Raw genomic sequence first — 15360 nt, forward strand, 5'->3', positions numbered from 1 at the left:
TCTTGTCTCTTTCAAATCGAAGCCTTGAACCCCATCGCCCTCCCCTTGAGCAACTCCCCCACAAACTCCCCAATAGCCTTGTTAACCTCTTCCGGATTCTCCCACGTAGCCCAATGATTGGCCTCCACCTCTCTCTTGATCAACCCCCTGGGGAAAAACTGCTCCATATTATCCGCCATCTTCGGCGGCAAGGCAGTGTCCCTCGTCGCGGTAAGAATCATGCCCGGCACCTCAACCTTGCTCTTCCCCTCCTTCACCAAATCAGCCTTCTCCTCCTCGTAATTCACGTCCCACGTCCGGTAGTAATTCATCGGGGCGTGGACCCCGTTACGCTCATACTGGTCAACGTAAAACTCCAGCTCCTCCTCGGACAACAACTCTGACTTTTCCACTTTGACTCCTTCGTCAAAAAGGGAGAGGTCAATCCCCACGTTGGCGACGAAATGGCCCTTGCCAGTTTTGCTGTCTTTGCTGCCGTAGAGGATGTTTAGAAACTTTCTGATGCCGTCCCTCCCGGCGGCCTGGATTTTGTTTTCGAGGGTGGGATCTTCGAATTGGAGCTGGTAGGCAAAGTTGGGGAGGAACTGGTCGATGAGGACCTTTTTGGGGATGTAACCCTGGCTGTTGGGGGCGTTGTAAGGGGTGCAGATGCTGAAGACGCCCAGGATGAGGGCGGGGTGCCGGAGGGCGAGGCGCCAGACGATGGCGCCGCCCCAGTCGTGGCCGCCGAGGATGATGGGGTGGGAGGGGGAGACGAGCTGAATGAGGGAGGCGAGGTCGGTGGAGAGGGATTTGTAGGAATAGGGCGGGATGGGGGAAGGGGCGGAGGAGAGGCCGTAGCCTAGCATGTCGGGGACGATGACGCGGAGGGAGAGGGAGGTGAGGAAGGGGATTTGGTGGCGCCAGCCGAAGGAGAGGTCGGGGAAGCCATGGATGAGGACTACCGTCGCGGCGGGGGTGCCGCTGGAGGGGAGGGCTTCGAGGTAGTGGTAGGTGTGTCCTGAGGGGAGGGTGGTGGTGTGGTGTTTGACGCGGGGGTCGTTGGGGACGAGTTTGTCGACCATTTTTTTTTTGGCGGTTTTAGGGGGCTTGATTCTGGAAAAGGGGTAAGTAAATAAAGTTTGGTGATGACGGTGGTGGTGGCGTCAAGGGGGTGGTGGTGTCTTACCCAACGGTGTTTATGCGTGGTGTCTCTCAGGGGCTGTCAACGTCTACCATTCAACGTCGAACCAAAGACACGCAACCGAGTTCAAATTTCAAACCCACGCTGAATGAACTCTCAAATCATACAACAAACCAAAAGAAGTGATGATGGTTTATATACCAACTCACAACCCTACTGCAACAATCATACCTGCAATCGGTTGCATGAAGCCCCGCATTTCCCTTTCAACAGCTGCGTCATGAATTCCGATCCCGAGTCTAAGCCGTTGCTTGCCCATGCAGCAAAGCCAAGAGCTCCCCCCCTCATGCCACCCAAAAGGGCCAACCGATTTGATCGATTCCGGGAACCAGAATCCATATCCAGGTACCACGGCCGAGGCATTTGCTTGGTGGATTTGTGAGCCTCTAATAAGAAATCGGCAGATATAGTACCTACCTATGCAAGCCGCCATTGAAATTGATTAGCTGATGTTAACTCCGCTTTGCTCCGTCCTACCTATCTACTGTGCTTTATCGCCATCAATCCATCATTGACTCCAACCAAGCAACAAAATCTCTTTTCATCTTCTCTGTACACTCCCATCAGTTGTGAGCCCTTAGCGAAGAGACCCCCTTTTTTTGGTGTTTTGTCTTCTCGTATCCAAAAACCAACAACCCCCCCCAAATCCTGCCTGTCAACTGACCTCGCTACCGCAACCCACTCGGCCACCGCCGGAACGGCATCACCATCTTGGGCAACTGTTCAGCCTCAAACCCCCCTAAACAACGGGTGGCCACGGAATGAAAACAAACAACTCAGTTGCATTTTCCGCGCCCTGACTTGAACATCTCACCGTCAAAAGCAAAAAGCATGTAACTAATCAAGTAATCGTTACCTATTCCTGGGTCATTCATCCGGTCTTACCTCTCACGACATCTCAAATCCATGCACGCCAATGTTGATGTTGAATGATTTCGTGATCCATACTTCTTCCACAGCACACAACCACCAGTCAAAGTCATACCCGATCCTGGTGATTTGATCATTTTAATCAAAGCGGCTTGTCCCGATATCATTATTTCATCATCCGTCTCGTGCCCGTCAAAGACCTTTCCTCAGTCTGGCCCTGGTATACCACTCAAATGCCTCCCCCGGCCTCTGAATTCAACAAGAATAGCAAAAGAAAATCGTAAGACAAAAATAAACGAAATCAACGCTCCAACAAAAGGAGACCCATGACTGATGATTAATATCCCATCTCCAACTCCCATATCAAAACTTCCCAACTCGATGCCCACACGATAACAACGCAGCCGAAGTATTAGTAAATAACTGTATCCTCCGCATCCTGCACCATCACCTCGTCATGATGCTGATCCGAGCTTCGTCGCTTCTGTTCACTGTCCTTCTCCTTCTCTTGAACCTGTTCGTTCTTCTTGGGCTGGTGGTCATCCACCTCCATCTGGGTATCTTTTGGCAGGCTGTCCTGCTGATGACGACCATCATCGCCGCTATCGTTTTCGGAAATCGGTGCTGGTTCCCGTGGTCTGTCTCTTTCCCGACGGCCGTCTTCCTTTCTGGTATGTGCTGGTTCTCGACGATGACTATCCTCCCTAGGACGTACAGGTGCCGGCACCGGAGCCCCCAACTCACGATACCTCCTCTCCCTCTCCCTCTTCCACACCGCCAACTCCCTATCTATCCTGTCTTCCGCATCACGGACCTGATTGCTAACCGTCCGTGATTGTTCCCGCGTTAGTTCCCAAGGGCGGTAGAGCTGCAAAAAATGTTAGCTTTATGTACCCCATCCCACCCCACAACCAAAGGTTGAAAAACTCACAATCCTCGGATAACTCCTCGTCATCAAACACCTCGCCTTCTCCATCCTATCCTCATGCCTCGCATGCATACTCTTCTCATCCACCTCAATCTGATTCATCATCCTCTCCCTCCTCCCCCTCTCCAACCTCTCCCGCCTGTGCTTCTCATCCTCCACCTCCTGCCTCTGCACCCTCTCATGCTGCCTCCGCTCGATATCCTGCCTCCGTTTATGCAAATTACTACCTTCCCTCGTCTGCCCGCTCAAAGTCCCCAAAATCCCACCAAACAGCCTCTGGCCGCGCTTGCGCTCTTCCTGGGTGACTGACTTTTTTGGTGGTGGGGCCAGCGGTTCCTGCGGTAGCGGGGCCGGTTGGCGGTAGCTGTCTCTTCTTGGGTAAGAAGAGTTGGGATGTCTTTGGTGGAATGGACTGCGGGATCGGTTGTCATAACCTAGAGGGTCTCCTTGGTGAGGAGGTCCCCTGTGATCATCATGGTAGTCTGGCAAGTCGTCGACCCGTGAGCGCTTGGCTTCCGCGTTGGAGGGTGGTGGGCTGGAGGAGGCTTTTCGCTTGTTCCTGTTCCTTGAGGGGAACTCTTCGAGTTCGGCCATTGGAGTTGATTTCTGAATGTTTGGTTGACATATAAAATTGTGAGGTGTCGCGCGCACGCGAAATGGAAGTTGGGGAAACAGTGACGATCACCTGTTCACTCGGCGCTGTCCACTTGATGCTCCGGTGTTGTCGCAACAGCAGCGAAAGAAACAAGATCGCGGTCAACTTGCCCAGCAGAGCTCGTGATATAGACTATGGTCGCCTCGATAACAAAATAAAGAAAGAAAAGAAAGCGGAAACACACAACCCCCAGCAACCACGAGGGGGGATGAGAATCACAGGCTGGAAACCCCACGGCTTGTCCCTGAAGCTTAGCTCCAGGTTTTCTCCACAGAAGCAGCGCTAATTTGTGGAGAATGGAGAAGCAAGCAAGGCAAGGCAAGGCTGGGCCACTGTGAACAAATGCGCCACACTGTGTTGCGCTCGCCTGCCGAGGCTGATAAATTACAACCTTTTCTACTGAAATCGTCGCGTATCTTTACCGCGTCCGACTATTTGCCTGCCACTTTAACGACGGCAACCTCTACCTCCCACCATTCTCTCCAGACAACCCTCATACACCCCGAACAAACCCACCGCGACCATGTCCCGCCACCACCCGTACGTCCCCTACCCATCCCCCCCAACCCGGCTAACCCCCCCTCCAGAGACCTAGTAATGTGCCGCAAACAACCCGGCATAGCCATCGGCCGCCTCTGCGACAAGTGCGACGGCAAGTGCCCCGTCTGCGACTCCTACGTCCGACCCACCACCCTCGTCCGCATCTGCGACGAGTGCTCCTTCGGCAACTACCAAAACAAGTGCGTCGTCTGCGGCGGCGAGGGCATCTCGGACGCCTTCTACTGCTTCGAGTGCACCCGCCTCGAAAAGGACCGGGACGGGTGCCCAAAGATTATCAACCTGGGGAGTTCGAGGACTGATGTACGTTTCCCCCCTTACGCTCTATATATGGCGGCATGGATACTAATGTCTTTGTCAACAGCTGTTTTACCAAAAGAAAACGAATCGGACGGGGTTCTAGTAGGGTGGTGCCCTGGGCTGGGCGGTTTTATTTTTTAATACTACCATGCATGATATTTTGCGTTGCGGTGAGGATTGATGTCATCTAGATGTGGCTTCAAGGAGCGGAGAAGAAGAGCATAGAAACGGCGTTCATGGCGTTTGGGAGCAAAGAGAAAAAAGAAACGGACATTTGTCATTATATACCCCTTGCGAGCGTGGGAGGACATATATTCTGTCATGAATAAACACACTGCAGATTTCAAGTCCAATGAGTACCCAAGTGGAATACTTTTGTTCTTTTTGTCTTCTCTCTGCGCTATACTAGTCTTATACTGGAAACTGATATTATTCTTCTCTTTTCTCATCTCCATCATGATGATGCAACAAGTCTTGCGAAAATACAACGTGCATAACAAGGAAAACAAATTAAGTGGGTAAAAACAAGACCGGAAGAGAGCGCCCCAGCTCGCGATGCAAAGAAGAATCACAACACAACATGATATACAGCCCACAACCCATTAACGGGATACAGCCACATGCCCGCAAGTCACTCAGATATAGCTGACCTTGGTCCCCATCCCCGCCGTGGCAGCCACCTTCCCCCAAGCAACCCCCACCAGCCTCATCACCCTCTCCCTCGTCCTCTTCCTCCCAAACACAACCACCAACCCAATAATAAACGCCAAAAACCTATACATCGCAAACGGGTTCATCTGCCACGCCTTGGCAAACTGATCCACCACCCCCTTCAAATTCCCCAACACCACCGTCGCCCTACTGGCCAACGTCATGGTCCCCTCACTATCCCTCCTCGCCTTCCCCCCCGAAGGACCCCCCACCGGCATCTTCGCCCCCGCACCACCCCCCTTCTTGATACTACTAGGCGGCACCTTTGCCAACCCCCCCTTCCTCTTCTTCACCCCACCACCACCACTACTCGTACTACTGCCCCCATCATCCAGCCCGAAATCCCCCTCCGTCACCCCGCCCTTCCCCTTTGTCTTGCTCTTCCCCGCAATCCTCTCCTTCCTCTCCTTCTCCTCCCTCTCCCTCCTCACCCTCTCCTCCTCAAGCCTCTTCCTTTCCCTCTCCTCATTCTCCGCCCTCAACCTCCTCGCCTCCTCAATATCCCTCTTGATCCTCTCCTCATTCTCCTTCCTCTTCAGCTCCTCAATTCTCTCAAACTCCTTTTGCTCCTCCTGCAGACTGTCAAGCGCCTGCAGGAACGCCTCGCGACGCTCCTCGTCCAGGACGGGGGAGACAGAGATGAATTCCTTGGCGTAGACCCACTCCTGGTTGCGCGGGAGGACGTGCAGGGTGTATAGTTCCAAAAGTTTGAGGCGGGAGGCCAAATCCCGCGGGGTGTCGGTGCCGTTGCCTCCATTGCGGGAGATGACGCTGTTGGAGCGCTCGCGGAGGTGGGGAGGACGGGAGCTGGACCGGGAGAAGTCTGCCGATGTGGGAAGGGGGGAAGGGGGAGAGGAGAGGTAGGTTTCTAGGCGGGTTTGGGTGTGGGTTTGGGTTTTGGCGTGGGCTAGGAGGAGGGTTGCTCTGCATTGGGGTGGTTAGTTATTCGTCGGGAGCGAAGAGAAGGGGGGGCATACAAGTTGATTACCACATCAGCGTCAACATCGCCTTCTACCCCGTGATAACCATTCTTTACCACCTCCTCCCAAATCTCCCCATCCTTGACTTTGTGGCACAAGGCGCGCCACTCGGCCGTCCCAAAGGCGGCTTTACCCTCTTCGGAATCGAGCTCGAGGATCGCGTTGAGGATGGTCAGGTACAAGGACCATACTTTGATGCGGGAAGACCGGGAAGCTTTCGCTGCCGGGGCTGGGTCGAAGGGGCTGTTGGGGTCGTTTTCGGTTTGGGGGACGGGGGAGACCAGAGGGAGAACGGTGGAGAGGGCTTCTGGCAGACGACGCGTGAGGAAGAGAGTAGAGGCTTGTCGGTAGGTCTTTGTGATGTGCGAGGAGGAAGAGGTGGGCCGGGGGGAGTTCATGGACGAGGAAAGGGAGGAGATGCTTGAGGTCATGAGGTTGGTGCCGTTGCTGTTGCCGTTGGGCTCGGAGCTGACAACAGATGACCGGTTGGAGGAGGGCGCCATGGTGGGAAACTGCGCGCGGGTGTGTTGTGCAGAGTTGTCAAAGTGTCAAAATGTGTGTGTGTGTGTGTGTGTGTATCGCGACCACAGTAAAGTGTCGTCGAATTGGGAGGTTGGGGGCTGAGGATGGACCTGAACCAGGTTATCAAAAACACGCGCTGTGGCTGGCTGAGGTGGGCGAGGGCAGTCCAGCAACGGTGGTAGGTGGTGTGTGAATTGACTTTTTGGCTGTTTTTAGTGCAGACTGGAGGCCATCGTGGTGTTTCTTCAGACGTTTTCTGATCTCTGTCCGTCCAGTCCAGCGCAAGCGGAGAAGCAGGAACATGTGCCCCCGGTGAACCTGCGGGTGGTGGTGGTTCAAAGCCGTGCGCTCCGTAATTTGCAATTGGCCGGGCTTCCTTTCTGGTGCTGGTCACCCCCCGAGCCTCGGCTATCGGTGTGCAGCTTGGCCTGTGTCTTTTGTTGGCCGCGTCGCATCAAGAGCAACAATTAATTGGTGGGGAAGCCTGTTCGCTGGTTGCGGTAGAAAGCGACTTGGGTCTCCCAGCAAAAATGGCATGATGGAGCAAGTCTCGTGCTATCTTGCCTGAACCTCCAGATGTTAGTTCTGCTCGCTTCAGCACGTGCAAGATGCTCGACATCATCACCAGACCCTAAGAAGTGTTAAGCTTCGCATTAAGCTAATCTGCAGGCCCGTCATTGCCATCGTGGCCATATCTCTATGGTCATGGCCGTTTTATAACAGTCGACGGGAACATTGCGTCTTCTTGGTTTGCAGGTGGGAAGTGGGATGGGTAGACCTTGAAGGGGAAGAACAGGCGGGTCATCTCGTCCGGGGATGTCACCAGACGACAAGCGGTGTGCCATGCGGCAGTTCTTTGTCAGTTCATGATGGGTTTTTTTATCAAAAGCAACGTGAAGAACATGTCAAGATGACTGTAAATTCTCGTCACTTCCGGGAGCCCTTTACCTTCACTCCTTTGAGTTATGTTTAACCGTCCAAGATATTCTGTTACATAGACTTCAAAGTCATTATTTTCATCTGATCTCAAGAATTTTAGCCCCGCAACCGAGATCCGGGGAACGGTGGTGGATCCGGAGTGCCAAGATCAAATTCTCGGACGACATTTGCCGTGTTTCTAGGCCAATGGATCCGGGGCCGAGTTTCTATTTTCTTTCCCCGAGCCTCAGGGGGATCGGGCACTTTTCATCTGTGAAGAGCTGTATCCTGGGCACATACTCAAAATTAACGTCAAATAAGAGAGAAAGGCTGTTCAAACAGACCCCAAGTACACCAAGAACAAGGTGGTTGGGTTGCACACCTCATCTCCTATTCTTTAAGTGAGTGTTTTAATTTCCTTCTGAGTCCAAACTGGGAACAGCATCTGTATTACAAGCTGATGAGTATGAAAAGGCGAACGAATGTACTCAACGAATGGAAGTGCTGAAGGTGGCTAGATATACATGAGGCCTGTCAAAAGCATGGTGGTAAGCAAAGCAGAGAAAGGGAAGAACAGAGGTAATGGAACAAGGTTGCTAAGCTTCCGCAAGCATTTGAACAAATACGGGAAACCTCTCCCACCTACAAGCAACACATGCCGCCATGTGTCAAGGCTGCTCCTTCCCCCAATCCCCAACACCATCGCTCCTTCCCTCACTGCCCTCACTCGCTCCTTCCCTTCCCGGGAACATAAGTTCCCTTTCCAAGATAGCATTTCCAACCAGGGACGCCTGGGGAGGGGCAAATGGCTAAGTGGTATTAGGAGATGCCCGAAACAGTTACAGATCCAGGAGCCTAACAAAACATTTGGCGTCGAAGTGAACCCCGAGTTCGAACCAATCACATGGCGTCAAAGTCTTTTGACTTTTTTGTAGATTTTTTTCCGCAAAAGTAAACAATAGCCCGTTTCCACGTCTCTTTCTTTTTGTAACCACTTTACATTTTTATTACGACTTCCTTCTCGCCGACTGACTTCTCGTCTACTGTTGTCTTGTGACTATTTCCCAATATGTTCATACCCATCGTTGAGCCATCACCACCATCACACAACAACAACAAGCTGCAACGATGATGAGCGAGCAGGAACGGAGCAGGCATCTCGAGTCCTAGCAAAGAACACGATCATGTATATTATTATACCAACAAACCCCCTCCTCAAGTCGGTCCCATAGGCCCCATAAACGCTGGCGAAGTAGACGTATTCGTGAAGCTCCAATCAAAATCATCCATAAACACACTCCAGTCAAACCGTTGAAACGGATCCGCCAGTCCCAAATCCGCATTTGCCGTCGGTCTCGGTCCTTCATCTATTCAAACACCCTCGGTTAGCCTCTCCTCATATTGTTCTTCTGTTTTCTGTCGTCCAAACTCACCAACCCTCTCAACCCCTCCCACATTCACATTGTTATTTTCCACCTTCTCCCCCCCATCCTCACCCCCTTCCGTCCCCCCAGGCCCAATCACCCCCCTCCCATTATCCCTCGCATCCTCCACATCCCTCTTCCACCTCCTCAAGCAATCAAACGTCAAGCTCGCCCCCAGACGATGTGTATACACGCTCACCCCCGTCCTACACCAGTGATTCGACCTTTTTCTCATCTCCCAGTAATTTTCCAGCATGCTCGCACATCTCACATGCAAGTCCCCTTCTTGCACAGAACATATCCTCAGCGCTCTAATCGCTTCCTTGATCAGCGCGTCAACAGTGTCTGCCTGAAACCCCTTGGTATAAGAAGCCAAATGAACCCTCATTACCACGCAGATCGCCGACAAAAGAGTCCGAAACACAAAGTGAGGAGCGTAGTGCAGAAAGGCTGTTTCCCGGTGTAGTCTTGAGGCCGCTTGGTGGATAAGGGATTCGGCCGTGGTGTAGCATTTGATGAGGTTCCTTTTGAGGAGCTCGGGGCTGTAGCCGGGCAAAGGCATGAAGTAATAAGTTTGGATCTCGAGGAGGGTAGACAAAAGGGTGAAATGGTCGAGGTCTGTTACCTGTTAGCTTTGTGTCGTTGACACCGCCACATACAGCGAAAACTGTGTACCTGAGTTGTCTGGATACAACAGCCTCTGAACCTTGGTGTACTCCTCCTCCATGTACGCCACCAAGTGATGGCTCACCCCCTGAGCTTCCTCCAGCGAAGCACACATGGTCCTGCTCACCCGGTTCGCAAACCGCGCTGTTTCCAAATGCAGGTAAAAATACCTGGGTAGTGGAAACTGACTGCTGCGATCGAGCAACTGGTCAACTGTCTTGTTAAACAATGAACTAGCTGATGGGCAGCCCATGTATGCCGACACCCGATGAGAGATGATGGCACATCCCGCCCAAGTAAAAGTAGCCTCTTCGTCTGTCGTGTCATTCACCTCGGTGGCATGCTTGAACTCCGAATGGGTTCCCCTGCCGGTATGAAGCCCCATCAAGAAGGACGAGTTCATGGCTATCCCTGCAAAGATCATTGATGGATCAGACAAAAACCTGATTGTGGGAAAGGGCCATGTTGCCAGTAGCAAGACAGCGTTGATGACTGATAGATCTAGTGGCGGTTGTGAGATGGCGCTCCATATTTGTGGCAGTAGGGAGTCGATCAGAAACTGAAAGGCGGTGTCGTCCCGGGAGAACCGGCGGCAAGCGGTCATGATGATGGCCCAAAAGAGGACCTGCCCTCGTCGGTAGCATGCATTTGGGTCTTTGGTGCGAACTATTGGGAGGTAGGGGTGGAAGTGCTCAAAGTACTTTTCAAAGTAGTAGTCTATGTCTTCCCCTGAAAAGACTCGAGACCCGAGTGCCCTTGGCTCGGCAGGGTGCTGAGCGTGGCAAGTTGTCGACGGGACATTGCTACCTGCTGGTGTAAGTGGTGGTGGTACAACAGCATTTTCGCTAGAGGCTGAGCAGAGCCTGGGCCGGCCGAAGACGGTGCTGCTACTGGCGTTACTGGCACTGATACTGGTGGTTGACAGAGACGGTATATAACTGGGCTCGGTGGAAATAGACTGGGCTCGTAGGTGGAGATGGGAGGGTTGGTGATGCTGGTGAAGATCAAGAATTGGGCGAGGAGCTACCACGGCGTCCTTGATATTCTGCACTTCAGCAGCCAGTTCTTCCAGTTTACTGTGTGAGTGAATGCCGATGGTTAGTCTTGGATACTAAGCTGAGTCGAAATTCATGTTACCTCCTCCTCGACGTCCGCTTATGACTTTTATCCACCACGCATTGGAGCTCGAGCTTGGAGCATCGTAGACATGGCTGGCCCGAGGCAGAGCTGGCATTACAGCGCACTTTGGCATCCCGGCACCGCACACAGGCGGTATTGCGTCTTATGCGTGCGTGTTCAGTGATCTCACTTGGGCGTGTCGGTCCCGGAATGTCTCGGGTGTTTTCGGGAAACCGAGGCTGGGATGGTTCGACCGGAGAGCATCTGCTGGTGTTCTCTTGCTGTGCCATGATGGCGAATAATCTGGGGTAGCACACAGCGGTGGTGGTGTTTCCGTCGATTCAAGGAGGTGAGGTTACTGGAGACAGCAGAAACACATCTCGCCATCCCATGATTGAAAACCAAAGGGGCCCTGGCATTGTCAACAGCAACATCCTCGTGATGAGGAGGCAACAGCGTCTGAAAGCGCGCGAGATCTCGAAGCAATTGCGTGCACCCGCCTACAGCGAACTCGGCGCCAGATGCATACTAGTCCGCCCGGGTCTCTTTGGCAGTTGCACCCTGCCGTAGCCCGAAGCGGTAGGAAGCATGCACCCCCCCATTCCGTCTTCTGGCCGGTGCCACTTGCTGGACAGCATCCGATCTTCTGAGGTTATATAAGGTAGGTAGATTGCCTCATCTTCCACGTAGGTATATATAAAACTCTCTGGCTATTTCCTCTTTGCTACCAGACCTACAAAAAGCAAGTCTTTGAAGAAGAAAGCTCCTCGTAGGGCAGACATCTTCAACGGTTAGCGGAGTTCGCTCGTCCCCTAGCGGCTCCCCCACCCGCTACCTAAGCTTAACGGCAAGTGGGGTGCAGATGCCAAGCCATCATGTCTCTTGTGTAAGTCGGTCACTTCAGTCCAGTGAAAGCCCTCTTCCGTTGCAACGGGCGGGCAAAACAACCCGACTCGGGGGATTAGTTCGCTGACGAAAGCCTCATGGACCAATTAATCTCACTGTAAAGGGTCTTATCTCCGTGGTGGTGGTGCTCAGGGTCTAACGACACAATGCATATCTACGACAAAGGACCCTCTTATCAAACAACCACGGTCTTGGATGGCGTTATCCAGGCTAACCCAAACAATTGTTAAACGGCCGGTATACCCTCTCACATTTGTAATCAATCTTATCTGATTTCATGACAGGTCCTACATCTCATAACACAGCCACAATCAGGTCGATGAAGGAGGACTTAAGAAGACACCTCAATAGCGGTTTCGGAGGGGGTCTTGGGTTGGAGATGAACATGTGAAGTAAGACAGCGGCTTACCAAAGACTATTCGTATTATCATCCAAGCATTCTGTCTCATAGTTTCGAATCTTGTCAGAAAGCGACATCTCATTTATCAACTCATTCAACGTCTTCTTATATACTTTAAGCAAATAATCTTGATCGCAAATACAGGAGACTAAGTGGCCAAAGATCACAAGTGAGATATGCAGTTCGCATTTTGACGAAGATAAATACAAATACTACGAAGGAAGTGTCTTACGGTTCATTATATGCTTATGCTCAAGATAGCAGAGTCTCACAACAAAGCCCCGTAGCATCGTCATCAACGTTGGCTTCTACAAGCCCGGTTTATGACCGTGGGCTCCGAATTGTGTTGATTGTATTGTCTTCCCAGGCTTCAGCCGATTGTCTAGATCTATATCAAGGGATGCTCGGACGCTAGGCTGATACAACTTAGAGGAAAGACCCTTGATAAATCCCGCGTCCTAGGAGAAACATACAGTGACAGCGGAAGGACATCGTGGCTGCAACCTGTTGTCCCTTCCAGGGCTTTCATGTACTCTCCCAACAGCAACTTTTGATCTTCTGATACAGCATGTCTACGAGTGAAGTATAAATAAAGTATCAAAGCCATTGTCTTTCTCTGATAGATATGCAACCTCTCCCAATCATCGCATCCAGGCAGCTACATGTAGGCCTCATCAACCAACAGTCCTCGTACTACTCTCATGATCACATCTGCAACTCATGGTCCTCAAGAGGCCTCTCACTGAACTACATCTATACACACCTCCTAGCCCCTTCTAGAAGCCCTTACCGATCATCCTAGTGCCATCACAATCTCTTGCTCAGATCACGGGAGCAACCTTCATCACTTTTTCCTCCGTGGTGCCTCCCGTAGTCCTATCCACACCTCGGATCACCACACGGACACTTTTCCCTCTTCCAGCCCACCCCTTAATCTCTATCCGTCGCCCTTAGCTTCAACAAGCCTTCTTGACAATCCACCTCCCCACCAACAATGCCCATCGATGATGTGATCTCCGCCCTCTTTTCTCTCCCCACTGTTTCCAACCTCCTCATCCTGATGAATCCACAAGCCTAACAACGCACAACCCCTGCCAAGAATCAACCGTTCTTTTCAGCCTCGGAAATTGAGCCGAAAGAAGCATTCTGTTCAAGCGCTACTCTTTTTAGCGTGGACGTGTTGCTGACTTGCGCTAATCCGTAAAGATATGGTCAGCTTCATGCGTTTCTTTTGACTTGTACAAAGTCAATGCTGGCAAAAAAAAAAAAAAAAAAAAAAAAAAAAAAAAAAAAAAAAGACATGGATGAGGCATTGACAATGAGGGAAATCTTCTCCCATCTTTGCCATGTGCTTCCATGCAGGCTGATTTTGAGATTCATGCGTGCTTTTTTGCCATTCTTGGGTGGCAACAACGGAGGAACTTTGTCAAGTTGGGTACCGTCAACGGCATCGGTATATCGGAGCATCAAGTTACAGCAACGACGACCGAGTCTAGACTCCCTCGCCCGGCCTCATCGGCGCTCCGGGGAGGCGGATATCGCCGGTTTCTTGTCAACCATCGTCACCAACGGTCCGAGCGGTCTGATGACACCACGGTCTTCCCTGTGGGAAATCCTACCTGTCGAATGAAGCCTGGGGATTTCCCTCCAGGGTCTCTACTATTTGTCCCCCTTCTTCTTTTGGGCGGCTTCAAGTTTCAGATGTTGGTAGATCGTAGAGTTCATCCAGCCCTGCCGAGGAATGGGGCACAAGTAAACACCTTCCAACAAGGTGATCCCAACAAGCTTGTCCCAGGAAGAGATGCTCCCGTGATCGTAGAAAAACCAGAACAAAATTCTTAACCCATCTTTCGCCTCCCCCGTGTAGACGTTTCCTTCCTCATGATGTCAGTCCTCGCCATAGTATCCTGACAGCCCTTTCATCATCCGATACCATGACTACACCGACCCCCCTCCCCTCATCAACAATGCCCTCCCTCCTGCTGTCAAGTTTCGAACTGTTCTTCTCCCGCCCGCCGCCGCCGCCGCCGCCGAATGGTGGAGTGCTCCGCTCTTCTTTTCGAACCCCGGGTGATCCCAGCTTCTTGTCATCCGTGCCAACCCTCCCACCCCTGCTCCATGTGTATACCCCCGGCTGCCCAGAAGCGGACGTACCTACCAGGTGCAAAATGCTACGCTTTGAACATCATCAACCAAAATTTTGCGCACGGTGTTCAGGTACGCGCGCCCGAATGCTCCTTCATACATGTGAGCACACTGCTGCGGGTTCCCGAGGGGTCGGAATAGGGGCTCGCGCGGCGGACGGGTGGACGGACGCGTTCAGAAGGTGTTCCTTTTCAGCGGGGAAGGCCAGCCAAGAAAGGGGGAAAAGGCAGAAGAGAAAAGAAGAAGAAGCTGAACTTGAACCAAGACCGTCTCATCACGGGGTCATATGTCACGAGGAGTGATGTGGTCACGTCTCCGATGCCGAATGCGAAGAAGTTTGTTGGCAGCAACAGCAGATCGGGTTGATGGATACGGAGTATGACCACCACCGCGCGCCCGACCTAACCGGCGAAAAGAAACAAACAAGGAGCCCCGGTGAAAGATCTACCGTCGTAGTAGGTTGCTGGCCATCGCGAGAAAAGAAAGATGCCTCCTGAATCGTGAATGTCGCAGCCCTGTGAGACGAGTGCAACCTCTCCTCAACTGCCGTTTCTTCCGTTTTCGTCTTTGATCATGACACCCAGCCTCCCCGAGTTGGCGATAGCTAGCAAAAAGGCTATCAGCCGACCCGTAGTTGAACTCCTCGCCAGTTGCTGTACCGAGATCGGGAATGTGATTTCCCAGCTTTGCCTTGCTTTCCCAATCTATCTCAAACCCGGCGAGAAACAACCTTAACCCAGGCAGGGCGTCATAGACAATAGCTTTCTGTCTCTTGAAACCCAGGCGTCAAGACATCATTGATCTCTAGTGTAAGCTTCCACCCTCCCTTCTGCTCAACAACAATCCTTTGTCTTTCATTTCCCTTCCTCTTCCCACTCATGATGTGGTGACCATTGTACGAAACCCACAAGCCAGTCCAGACCAGAAAGACCTTCCAGAAGAACCTCTGACAATCTCTTGGCCCTGTTTCATCTTATTCCCCCCCTGCCAACCCCTGACAAAAAGAGCGACCCACCAGCAGTCAACGGCGCTTGTTTCGAACAAGGTGCATCCACGCGAGGGGGAGGGGGGGGGA

General features: G+C 52.2%; 5 protein-coding genes across 5 annotated transcripts; 1 reads left to right on the forward strand and 4 right to left on the reverse strand.

Annotated features, from left to right (window-relative positions):
- Positions 1-11: 11 nt before the first annotated feature.
- Positions 12-1616, reverse strand: QC763_701770 (uncharacterized protein; the record flags this gene model as incomplete). The annotated part of the gene is made up of 3 exons (XM_062915194.1): positions 12-1095; positions 1333-1549; positions 1601-1616. 3 exons carry the CDS (start codon positions 1614-1616, stop codon positions 12-14), a joined length of 1317 nt encoding a protein of 438 aa, XP_062761458.1.
- An 849-nt stretch (positions 1617-2465) lies between these two features.
- On the reverse strand, positions 2466-3915 carry QC763_701768 (uncharacterized protein; the record flags this gene model as incomplete). The annotated part of the gene is made up of 2 exons (XM_062915193.1): positions 2985-3915; positions 2466-2921 (listed from the first exon to the last, which is right to left on the reverse strand). The coding sequence occupies exons 1-2, from the start codon at positions 3573-3575 to the stop codon at positions 2466-2468; spliced, it is 1047 nt and encodes a 348-aa protein (XP_062761459.1). The 5' UTR covers positions 3576-3915.
- A 109-nt stretch (positions 3916-4024) lies between these two features.
- On the forward strand, positions 4025-4766 carry ini1 (Pre-mRNA-splicing factor ini1). Its single transcript, XM_062915192.1, has 3 exons — positions 4025-4176; positions 4224-4497; positions 4559-4766. The coding sequence occupies exons 1-3, from the start codon at positions 4160-4162 to the stop codon at positions 4595-4597; spliced, it is 330 nt and encodes a 109-aa protein (XP_062761460.1). The 5' UTR covers positions 4025-4159; the 3' UTR covers positions 4598-4766.
- An 82-nt stretch (positions 4767-4848) lies between these two features.
- QC763_701760 (uncharacterized protein) lies at positions 4849-7242 on the reverse strand. Its single transcript, XM_062915191.1, has 2 exons — positions 6183-7242; positions 4849-6129 (listed from the first exon to the last, which is right to left on the reverse strand). The coding sequence occupies exons 1-2, from the start codon at positions 6686-6688 to the stop codon at positions 5130-5132; spliced, it is 1506 nt and encodes a 501-aa protein (XP_062761461.1). The 5' UTR covers positions 6689-7242; the 3' UTR covers positions 4849-5129.
- Positions 7243-8515: 1273 nt separating this feature from the next.
- On the reverse strand, positions 8516-11252 carry QC763_701750 (uncharacterized protein). Its single transcript, XM_062915190.1, has 4 exons — positions 10853-11252; positions 9725-10791; positions 9059-9667; positions 8516-8992 (listed from the first exon to the last, which is right to left on the reverse strand). The coding sequence occupies exons 1-4, from the start codon at positions 11122-11124 to the stop codon at positions 8841-8843; spliced, it is 2100 nt and encodes a 699-aa protein (XP_062761462.1). The 5' UTR covers positions 11125-11252; the 3' UTR covers positions 8516-8840.
- Between the last annotated feature and the right edge of the window lie 4108 nt (positions 11253-15360).

The sequence above is a fragment of the Podospora pseudopauciseta genome (genome assembly GCF_035222475.1).
Source record: "Podospora pseudopauciseta strain CBS 411.78 chromosome 7 map unlocalized CBS411.78m_7, whole genome shotgun sequence".
Lineage (NCBI taxonomy): Eukaryota > Fungi > Ascomycota > Sordariomycetes > Sordariales > Podosporaceae > Podospora > Podospora pseudopauciseta.

What these genes read in the sequence shown, in the direction of transcription:
- ini1 (XM_062915192.1), top strand. An exon ending in TGGGGAGTTCGAGGACTGAT is followed by an intron (nt 4,498 to 4,558) that starts GTACGTTTCCCC and finishes CTTTGTCAACAG; the next exon opens with CTGTTTTACCAAAAGAAAAC.
- QC763_701750 (XM_062915190.1), bottom strand. Translation starts at nt 11,124, where the DNA reads ATGGCACAGCAAGAGAACACCAGCAGATGCTCTCCGGTCGAACCATCC. An exon ending in GTTGTATCCAGACAACTCAG is followed by an intron (nt 9,668 to 9,724) that starts GTACACAGTTTT and finishes AACAGGTAACAG; the next exon opens with ACCTCGACCATTTCACCCTT. An exon ending in GGGAGGGGTTGAGAGGGTTG is followed by an intron (nt 8,993 to 9,058) that starts GTGAGTTTGGAC and finishes GTGTTTGAATAG; the next exon opens with ATGAAGGACCGAGACCGACG.
- QC763_701760 (XM_062915191.1), bottom strand. Translation starts at nt 6,688, where the DNA reads ATGGCGCCCTCCTCCAACCGGTCATCTGTTGTCAGCTCCGAGCCCAAC. An exon ending in GCTGATGTGGTAATCAACTT is followed by an intron (nt 6,130 to 6,182) that starts GTATGCCCCCCC and finishes ACCCCAATGCAG; the next exon opens with AGCAACCCTCCTCCTAGCCC.